General features: G+C 37.3%; 1 protein-coding gene across 1 annotated transcript in view; it reads left to right on the top strand.

The window, feature by feature from the left end:
* Positions 1–12,826, top strand: part of tafazzin (tafazzin, phospholipid-lysophospholipid transacylase) — a 91,467-nt gene that overhangs the window by 58,980 nt on the left and 19,661 nt on the right. The window contains exon 8 of the mRNA XM_045696586.1: positions 12,742–12,804. Coding sequence (XP_045552542.1) covers positions 12,742–12,804 — 63 coding nt within the window. The remainder of the gene's footprint in view (positions 1–12,741; positions 12,805–12,826) is intronic.

Below are 12,826 nucleotides of genomic sequence, written 5' to 3'. Positions count from 1 at the left end.
GTAGAAACACCAGCATTATATATTACTGACTGTTGGAGCTGTAGAAACACCAGCATTATATATTACTGACTGTTGGAGCTACTGTAGAAACACCAGCATTATATATTACTGACTGTTGGAGCTAGTAGAAACACCAGCATTATATATTACTGACTGTTGGAGCTACTGTAGAAACACCAGCATTATATATTACTGACTGTTGGAGCTACTGTAGAAACACCAGCATTATATATTACTGACTGTTGGAGCTAGTAGAAACACCAGCATTATATATTACTGACTGTTGGAGCTTAGAAACACCAGCATTATATATTACTGACTGTTGGAGCCTGTAGAAACACCAGCATTATATATTACTGACTGTTGGAGCTACTGTAGAAACACCAGCATTATATATTACTGACTGTTGGAGCATAGAAACACCAGCATTATATATTACTGACTGTTGGAGCTATGTAGAAACACCAGCATTATATATTACTGACTGTTGGAGCTAGTAGAAACACCAGCATTATATATTACTGACTGTTGGAGCTACTGTAGAAACACCAGCATTATATATTACTGACTGTTGGAGCTACGTAGAAACACCAGCATTATATATTACTGACTGTTGGAGCTATGTAGAAACACCAGCATTATATATTACTGACTGTTGGAGCTAGAAACACCAGCATTATATATTACTGACTGTTGGAGCTATAGAAACACCAGCATTATATATTACTGACTGTTGGAGCTACGTAGAAACACCAGCATTATATATTACTGACTGTTGGAGCTGTAGAAACACCAGCATTATATATTACTGACTGTTGGAGCTCTGTAGAAACACCAGCATTATATATTACTGACTGTTGGAGCTACTGTAGAAACACCAGCATTATATATTACTGACTGTTGGAGCTATGTAGAAACACCAGCATTATATATTACTGACTGTTGGAGCACTAGAAACACCAGCATTATATATTACTGACTGTTGGAGCGTAGAAACACCAGCATTATATATTACTGACTGTTGGAGCTACTGTAGAAACACCAGCATTATATATTACTGACTGTTGGAGCTACGTAGAAACACCAGCATTATATATTACTGACTGTTGGAGCTACTGTAGAAACACCAGCATTATATATTACTGACTGTTGGAGCATGTAGAAACACCAGCATTATATATTACTGACTGTTGGAGCTACTGTAGAAACACCAGCATTATATATTACTGACTGTTGGAGCTACTGTAGAAACACCAGCATTATATATTACTGACTGTTGGAGCTAGAAACACCAGCATTATATATTACTGACTGTTGGAGCTAGTAGAAACACCAGCATTATATATTACTGACTGTTGGAGCTAGTAGAAACACCAGCATTATATATTACTGACTGTTGGAGCTCTGTAGAAACACCAGCATTATATATTACTGACTGTTGGAGCCTGTAGAAACACCAGCATTATATATTACTGACTGTTGGAGCTATGTAGAAACACCAGCATTATATATTACTGACTGTTGGAGCATGTAGAAACACCAGCATTATATATTACTGACTGTTGGAGCTACTGTAGAAACACCAGCATTATATATTACTGACTGTTGGAGCTCGTAGAAACACCAGCATTATATATTACTGACTGTTGGAGTACGTAGAAACACCAGCATTATATATTACTGACTGTTGGAGCAGTAGAAACACCAGCATTATATATTACTGACTGTTGGAGCTACTGTAGAAACACCAGCATTATATATTACTGACTGTTGGAGCTCTGTAGAAACACCAGCATTATATATTACTGACTGTTGGAGCTACTGTAGAAACACCAGCATTATATATTACTGACTGTTGGAGCACTGTAGAAACACCAGCATTATATATTACTGACTGTTGGAGCACTGTAGAAACACCAGCATTATATATTACTGACTGTTGGAGCACGTAGAAACACCAGCATTATATATTACTGACTGTTGGAGCTATAGAAACACCAGCATTATATATTACTGACTGTTGGAGCTATGTAGAAACACCAGCATTATATATTACTGACTGTTGGAGCACTGTAGAAACACCAGCATTATATATTACTGACTGTTGGAGCTACTGTAGAAACACCAGCATTATATATTACTGACTGTTGGAGCGTAGAAACACCAGCATTATATATTACTGACTGTTGGAGCTATGTAGAAACACCAGCATTATATATTACTGACTGTTGGAGCTCTGTAGAAACACCAGCATTATATATTACTGACTGTTGGAGCTACTGTAGAAACACCAGCATTATATATTACTGACTGTTGGAGCCTGTAGAAACACCAGCATTATATATTACTGACTGTTGGAGCTACTGTAGAAACACCAGCATTATATATTACTGACTGTTGGAGCTCGTAGAAACACCAGCATTATATATTACTGACTGTTGGAGCTACTGTAGAAACACCAGCATTATATATTACTGACTGTTGGAGCCTAGAAACACCAGCATTATATATTACTGACTGTTGGAGCTAGTAGAAACACCAGCATTATATATTACTGACTGTTGGAGCTACTGTAGAAACACCAGCATTATATATTACTGACTGTTGGAGCGTAGAAACACCAGCATTATATATTACTGACTGTTGGAGCTAGAAACACCAGCATTATATATTACTGACTGTTGGAGCACTGTAGAAACACCAGCATTATATATTACTGACTGTTGGAGCTACTGTAGAAACACCAGCATTATATATTACTGACTGTTGGAGCTACTGTAGAAACACCAGCATTATATATTACTGACTGTTGGAGCTTGTAGAAACACCAGCATTATATATTACTGACTGTTGGAGCTAGAAACACCAGCATTATATATTACTGACTGTTGGAGCTACTGTAGAAACACCAGCATTATATATTACTGACTGTTGGAGCTTAGAAACACCAGCATTATATATTACTGACTGTTGGAGCGTAGAAACACCAGCATTATATATTACTGACTGTTGGAGCACTGTAGAAACACCAGCATTATATATTACTGACTGTTGGAGCTATGTAGAAACACCAGCATTATATATTACTGACTGTTGGAGCTACTGTAGAAACACCAGCATTATATATTACTGACTGTTGGAGCTACTGTAGAAACACCAGCATTATATATTACTGACTGTTGGAGCGTAGAAACACCAGCATTATATATTACTGACTGTTGGAGCTACTGTAGAAACACCAGCATTATATATTACTGACTGTTGGAGCTAGTAGAAACACCAGCATTATATATTACTGACTGTTGGAGCGTAGAAACACCAGCATTATATATTACTGACTGTTGGAGCACGTAGAAACACCAGCATTATATATTACTGACTGTTGGAGCTACTGTAGAAACACCAGCATTATATATTACTGACTGTTGGAGCTACTGTAGAAACACCAGCATTATATATTACTGACTGTTGGAGCTACTGTAGAAACACCAGCATTATATATTACTGACTGTTGGAGCTACTGTAGAAACACCAGCATTATATATTACTGACTGTTGGAGCTAGTAGAAACACCAGCATTATATATTACTGACTGTTGGAGCTACTGTAGAAACACCAGCATTATATATTACTGACTGTTGGAGCTATGTAGAAACACCAGCATTATATATTACTGACTGTTGGAGCTACTGTAGAAACACCAGCATTATATATTACTGACTGTTGGAGCTACTGTAGAAACACCAGCATTATATATTACTGACTGTTGGAGCTACTGTAGAAACACCAGCATTATATATTACTGACTGTTGGAGCTACGTAGAAACACCAGCATTATATATTACTGACTGTTGGAGCTATAGAAACACCAGCATTATATATTACTGACTGTTGGAGCTACGTAGAAACACCAGCATTATATATTACTGACTGTTGGAGCATAGAAACACCAGCATTATATATTACTGACTGTTGGAGCTATGTAGAAACACCAGCATTATATATTACTGACTGTTGGAGCACTGTAGAAACACCAGCATTATATATTACTGACTGTTGGAGCTATGTAGAAACACCAGCATTATATATTACTGACTGTTGGAGCTACTGTAGAAACACCAGCATTATATATTACTGACTGTTGGAGCGTAGAAACACCAGCATTATATATTACTGACTGTTGGAGCTAGAAACACCAGCATTATATATTACTGACTGTTGGAGCACTGTAGAAACACCAGCATTATATATTACTGACTGTTGGAGCTACGTAGAAACACCAGCATTATATATTACTGACTGTTGGAGCTACTGTAGAAACACCAGCATTATATATTACTGACTGTTGGAGCTCGTAGAAACACCAGCATTATATATTACTGACTGTTGGAGCTACTGTAGAAACACCAGCATTATATATTACTGACTGTTGGAGCTACTGTAGAAACACCAGCATTATATATTACTGACTGTTGGAGCTACGTAGAAACACCAGCATTATATATTACTGACTGTTGGAGCTATGTAGAAACACCAGCATTATATATTACTGACTGTTGGAGCTACTGTAGAAACACCAGCATTATATATTACTGACTGTTGGAGCTACTGTAGAAACACCAGCATTATATATTACTGACTGTTGGAGCTACTGTAGAAACACCAGCATTATATATTACTGACTGTTGGAGCCGTAGAAACACCAGCATTATATATTACTGACTGTTGGAGCCTAGAAACACCAGCATTATATATTACTGACTGTTGGAGCTACTGTAGAAACACCAGCATTATATATTACTGACTGTTGGAGCAGTAGAAACACCAGCATTATATATTACTGACTGTTGGAGCTACTGTAGAAACACCAGCATTATATATTACTGACTGTTGGAGCTACTGTAGAAACACCAGCATTATATATTACTGACTGTTGGAGCTACTGTAGAAACACCAGCATTATATATTACTGACTGTTGGAGCTACTGTAGAAACACCAGCATTATATATTACTGACTGTTGGAGCTACTGTAGAAACACCAGCATTATATATTACTGACTGTTGGAGCATGTAGAAACACCAGCATTATATATTACTGACTGTTGGAGCTCTGTAGAAACACCAGCATTATATATTACTGACTGTTGGAGCTATGTAGAAACACCAGCATTATATATTACTGACTGTTGGAGCTCTGTAGAAACACCAGCATTATATATTACTGACTGTTGGAGCTACGTAGAAACACCAGCATTATATATTACTGACTGTTGGAGCTACTGTAGAAACACCAGCATTATATATTACTGACTGTTGGAGCCTGTAGAAACACCAGCATTATATATTACTGACTGTTGGAGCTACGTAGAAACACCAGCATTATATATTACTGACTGTTGGAGCTACTGTAGAAACACCAGCATTATATATTACTGACTGTTGGAGCTATGTAGAAACACCAGCATTATATATTACTGACTGTTGGAGCTACTGTAGAAACACCAGCATTATATATTACTGACTGTTGGAGCTACTGTAGAAACACCAGCATTATATATTACTGACTGTTGGAGCTACTGTAGAAACACCAGCATTATATATTACTGACTGTTGGAGCTACTGTAGAAACACCAGCATTATATATTACTGACTGTTGGAGCTGTAGAAACACCAGCATTATATATTACTGACTGTTGGAGCTACTGTAGAAACACCAGCATTATATATTACTGACTGTTGGAGCTACTGTAGAAACACCAGCATTATATATTACTGACTGTTGGAGCTACTGTAGAAACACCAGCATTATATATTACTGACTGTTGGAGCTCTGTAGAAACACCAGCATTATATATTACTGACTGTTGGAGCTTGTAGAAACACCAGCATTATATATTACTGACTGTTGGAGCACGTAGAAACACCAGCATTATATATTACTGACTGTTGGAGCCTGTAGAAACACCAGCATTATATATTACTGACTGTTGGAGCTATGTAGAAACACCAGCATTATATATTACTGACTGTTGGAGCTACTGTAGAAACACCAGCATTATATATTACTGACTGTTGGAGCTACTGTAGAAACACCAGCATTATATATTACTGACTGTTGGAGCTAGTAGAAACACCAGCATTATATATTACTGACTGTTGGAGCTACGTAGAAACACCAGCATTATATATTACTGACTGTTGGAGCTACGTAGAAACACCAGCATTATATATTACTGACTGTTGGAGCTGTAGAAACACCAGCATTATATATTACTGACTGTTGGAGCTACTGTAGAAACACCAGCATTATATATTACTGACTGTTGGAGCTACTGTAGAAACACCAGCATTATATATTACTGACTGTTGGAGCTATGTAGAAACACCAGCATTATATATTACTGACTGTTGGAGCTACTGTAGAAACACCAGCATTATATATTACTGACTGTTGGAGCACTGTAGAAACACCAGCATTATATATTACTGACTGTTGGAGCTACTGTAGAAACACCAGCATTATATATTACTGACTGTTGGAGCTACTGTAGAAACACCAGCATTATATATTACTGACTGTTGGAGCTACTGTAGAAACACCAGCATTATATATTACTGACTGTTGGAGCTTAGAAACACCAGCATTATATATTACTGACTGTTGGAGCTTAGAAACACCAGCATTATATATTACTGACTGTTGGAGCCGTAGAAACACCAGCATTATATATTACTGACTGTTGGAGCTACTGTAGAAACACCAGCATTATATATTACTGACTGTTGGAGCTACTGTAGAAACACCAGCATTATATATTACTGACTGTTGGAGCTACTGTAGAAACACCAGCATTATATATTACTGACTGTTGGAGCTACTGTAGAAACACCAGCATTATATATTACTGACTGTTGGAGCTAGAAACACCAGCATTATATATTACTGACTGTTGGAGCACGTAGAAACACCAGCATTATATATTACTGACTGTTGGAGCTAGTAGAAACACCAGCATTATATATTACTGACTGTTGGAGCTATGTAGAAACACCAGCATTATATATTACTGACTGTTGGAGCTATGTAGAAACACCAGCATTATATATTACTGACTGTTGGAGCTACGTAGAAACACCAGCATTATATATTACTGACTGTTGGAGCTACTGTAGAAACACCAGCATTATATATTACTGACTGTTGGAGCTAGAAACACCAGCATTATATATTACTGACTGTTGGAGCTATGTAGAAACACCAGCATTATATATTACTGACTGTTGGAGCTACTGTAGAAACACCAGCATTATATATTACTGACTGTTGGAGCTAGTAGAAACACCAGCATTATATATTACTGACTGTTGGAGCTACTGTAGAAACACCAGCATTATATATTACTGACTGTTGGAGCGTAGAAACACCAGCATTATATATTACTGACTGTTGGAGCTACTGTAGAAACACCAGCATTATATATTACTGACTGTTGGAGCTGTAGAAACACCAGCATTATATATTACTGACTGTTGGAGCTACGTAGAAACACCAGCATTATATATTACTGACTGTTGGAGCTACTGTAGAAACACCAGCATTATATATTACTGACTGTTGGAGCCGTAGAAACACCAGCATTATATATTACTGACTGTTGGAGCTACTGTAGAAACACCAGCATTATATATTACTGACTGTTGGAGCACTGTAGAAACACCAGCATTATATATTACTGACTGTTGGAGCTACTGTAGAAACACCAGCATTATATATTACTGACTGTTGGAGCTACTGTAGAAACACCAGCATTATATATTACTGACTGTTGGAGCTAGAAACACCAGCATTATATATTACTGACTGTTGGAGCTACTGTAGAAACACCAGCATTATATATTACTGACTGTTGGAGCATAGAAACACCAGCATTATATATTACTGACTGTTGGAGCTATGTAGAAACACCAGCATTATATATTACTGACTGTTGGAGCTACTGTAGAAACACCAGCATTATATATTACTGACTGTTGGAGCCTGTAGAAACACCAGCATTATATATTACTGACTGTTGGAGCTACTGTAGAAACACCAGCATTATATATTACTGACTGTTGGAGCATAGAAACACCAGCATTATATATTACTGACTGTTGGAGCTCTGTAGAAACACCAGCATTATATATTACTGACTGTTGGAGCTACGTAGAAACACCAGCATTATATATTACTGACTGTTGGAGCCTGTAGAAACACCAGCATTATATATTACTGACTGTTGGAGCTACTGTAGAAACACCAGCATTATATATTACTGACTGTTGGAGCCGTAGAAACACCAGCATTATATATTACTGACTGTTGGAGCTACGTAGAAACACCAGCATTATATATTACTGACTGTTGGAGCTACTGTAGAAACACCAGCATTATATATTACTGACTGTTGGAGCTAGAAACACCAGCATTATATATTACTGACTGTTGGAGCTACTGTAGAAACACCAGCATTATATATTACTGACTGTTGGAGCTAGTAGAAACACCAGCATTATATATTACTGACTGTTGGAGCTACTGTAGAAACACCAGCATTATATATTACTGACTGTTGGAGCTACTGTAGAAACACCAGCATTATATATTACTGACTGTTGGAGCTTAGAAACACCAGCATTATATATTACTGACTGTTGGAGCCTGTAGAAACACCAGCATTATATATTACTGACTGTTGGAGCTATGTAGAAACACCAGCATTATATATTACTGACTGTTGGAGCTACGTAGAAACACCAGCATTATATATTACTGACTGTTGGAGCTATGTAGAAACACCAGCATTATATATTACTGACTGTTGGAGCTACTGTAGAAACACCAGCATTATATATTACTGACTGTTGGAGCTACTGTAGAAACACCAGCATTATATATTACTGACTGTTGGAGCTGTAGAAACACCAGCATTATATATTACTGACTGTTGGAGCTACTGTAGAAACACCAGCATTATATATTACTGACTGTTGGAGCTACTGTAGAAACACCAGCATTATATATTACTGACTGTTGGAGCTACGTAGAAACACCAGCATTATATATTACTGACTGTTGGAGCTATGTAGAAACACCAGCATTATATATTACTGACTGTTGGAGCTCTAGAAACACCAGCATTATATATTACTGACTGTTGGAGCTACTAGAAACACCAGCATTATATATTACTGACTGTTGGAGCCTGTAGAAACACCAGCATTATATATTACTGACTGTTGGAGCTATGTAGAAACACCAGCATTATATATTACTGACTGTTGGAGCTATGTAGAAACACCAGCATTATATATTACTGACTGTTGGAGCTACTGTAGAAACACCAGCATTATATATTACTGACTGTTGGAGCTTAGAAACACCAGCATTATATATTACTGACTGTTGGAGCTAGTAGAAACACCAGCATTATATATTACTGACTGTTGGAGCTACTGTAGAAACACCAGCATTATATATTACTGACTGTTGGAGCTAGAAACACCAGCATTATATATTACTGACTGTTGGAGCTACTAGAAACACCAGCATTATATATTACTGACTGTTGGAGCTTGTAGAAACACCAGCATTATATATTACTGACTGTTGGAGCTATGTAGAAACACCAGCATTATATATTACTGACTGTTGGAGCTACTGTAGAAACACCAGCATTATATATTACTGACTGTTGGAGCTGTAGAAACACCAGCATTATATATTACTGACTGTTGGAGCTACTGTAGAAACACCAGCATTATATATTACTGACTGTTGGAGCTATGTAGAAACACCAGCATTATATATTACTGACTGTTGGAGCTACTGTAGAAACACCAGCATTATATATTACTGACTGTTGGAGCTACTGTAGAAACACCAGCATTATATATTACTGACTGTTGGAGCTACTGTAGAAACACCAGCATTATATATTACTGACTGTTGGAGCTAGAAACACCAGCATTATATATTACTGACTGTTGGAGCTAGAAACACCAGCATTATATATTACTGACTGTTGGAGCTACTGTAGAAACACCAGCATTATATATTACTGACTGTTGGAGCTACTGTAGAAACACCAGCATTATATATTACTGACTGTTGGAGCTACTGTAGAAACACCAGCATTATATATTACTGACTGTTGGAGCTAGAAACACCAGCATTATATATTACTGACTGTTGGAGCTAGAAACACCAGCATTATATATTACTGACTGTTGGAGCTAGTAGAAACACCAGCATTATATATTACTGACTGTTGGAGCACTAGAAACACCAGCATTATATATTACTGACTGTTGGAGCTACTGTAGAAACACCAGCATTATATATTACTGACTGTTGGAGCTACTGTAGAAACACCAGCATTATATATTACTGACTGTTGGAGCACTAGAAACACCAGCATTATATATTACTGACTGTTGGAGCTACGTAGAAACACCAGCATTATATATTACTGACTGTTGGAGCTACGTAGAAACACCAGCATTATATATTACTGACTGTTGGAGCTACTGTAGAAACACCAGCATTATATATTACTGACTGTTGGAGCTACTGTAGAAACACCAGCATTATATATTACTGACTGTTGGAGCCGTAGAAACACCAGCATTATATATTACTGACTGTTGGAGCTACTGTAGAAACACCAGCATTATATATTACTGACTGTTGGAGCTATTAGAAACACCAGCATTATATATTACTGACTGTTGGAGTACTAGAAACACCAGCATTATATATTACTGACTGTTGGAGCTATGTAGAAACACCAGCATTATATATTACTGACTGTTGGAGCTACTGTAGAAACACCAGCATTATATATTACTGACTGTTGGAGCTAGAAACACCAGCATTATATATTACTGACTGTTGGAGCTATTAGAAACACCAGCATTATATATTACTGACTGTTGGAGCTACTGTAGAAACACCAGCATTATATATTACTGACTGTTGGAGCTACTGTAGAAACACCAGCATTATATATTACTGACTGTTGGAGCTACTGTAGAAACACCAGCATTATATATTACTGACTGTTGGAGCTAGAAACACCAGCATTATATATTACTGACTGTTGGAGCTACTGTAGAAACACCAGCATTATATATTACTGACTGTTGGAGCTACAGTAGAAACACCAGCATTATATATTACTGACTGTTGGAGCTAGAAACACCAGCATTATATATTACTGACTGTTGGAGCTACTGTAGAAACACCAGCATTATATATTACTGACTGTTGGAGCTAGAAACACCAGCATTATATATTACTGACTGTTGGAGCTAGAAACACCAGCATTATATATTACTGACTGTTGGAGCTACTGTAGAAACACCAGCATTATATATTACTGACTGTTGGAGCTTAGAAACACCAGCATTATATATTACTGACTGTTGGAGCTACTGTAGAAACACCAGCATTATATATTACTGACTGTTGGAGCTACTGTAGAAACACCAGCATTATATATTACTGACTGTTGGAGCACTAGAAACACCAGCATTATATATTACTGACTGTTGGAGCGTAGAAACACCAGCATTATATATTACTGACTGTTGGAGACGTAGAAACACCAGCATTATATATTACTGACTGTTGGAGCTACTGTAGAAACACCAGCATTATATATTACTGACTGTTGGAGCTTAGAAACACCAGCATTATATATTACTGACTGTTGGAGCTAGAAACACCAGCATTATATATTACTGACTGTTGGAGCTACTGTAGAAACACCAGCATTATATATTACTGACTGTTGGAGCTAGAAACACCAGCATTATATATTACTGACTGTTGGAGCTAGAAACACCAGCATTATATATTACTGACTGTTGGAGCTACTGTAGAAACACCAGCATTATATATTACTGACTGTTGGAGCTAGAAACACCAGCATTATATATTACTGACTGTTGGAGCTAGAAACACCAGCATTATATATTACTGACTGTTGGAGCTAGAAACACCAGCATTATATATTACTGACTGTTGGAGCTACTGTAGAAACACCAGCATTATATATTACTGACTGTTGGAGCTACTGTAGAAACACCAGCATTATATATTACTGACTGTTGGAGCTAGAAACACCAGCATTATATATTACTGACTGTTGGAGCTACTGTAGAAACACCAGCATTATATATTACTGACTGTTGGAGCTACTGTAGAAACACCAGCATTATATATTACTGACTGTTGGAGCTAGAAACACCAGCATTATATATTACTGACTGTTGGAGCTAGAAACACCAGCATTATATATTACTGACTGTTGGAGCTACTGTAGAAACACCAGCATTATATATTACTGACTGTTGGAGCTAGAAACACCAGCATTATATATTACTGACTGTTGGAGCTAGAAACACCAGCATTATATATTACTGACTGTTGGAGCTAGAAACACCAGCATTATATATTACTGACTGTTGGAGCTACTGTAGAAACACCAGCATTATATATTACTGACTGTTGGAGCTAGAAACACCAGCATTATATATTACTGACTGTTGGAGCTAGAAACACCAGCATTATATATTACTGACTGTTGGAGCTACTGTAGAAACACCAGCATTATATATTACTGACTGTTGGAGCTAGAAACACCAGCATTATATATTACTGTAACTGCGGTAGCGTTGATTTGTGTGTTTTTCAGGTGTGGGCCGTCTGATAGCTGAGTGCTCCCTTAACCCTGTTATTCTCCCTATGTGGCATGTAGGTGAGTTAAACCCCCCCACACA

The sequence above is a fragment of the Salmo salar genome, chromosome ssa15 (genome assembly GCF_905237065.1).
Source record: "Salmo salar chromosome ssa15, Ssal_v3.1, whole genome shotgun sequence".
NCBI classification, from domain to species: domain Eukaryota; kingdom Metazoa; phylum Chordata; class Actinopteri; order Salmoniformes; family Salmonidae; genus Salmo; species Salmo salar.
The sequence above is the reverse complement of the archived record's forward strand: the minus strand, read 5'-3'. Positions and strand labels throughout refer to the sequence as shown.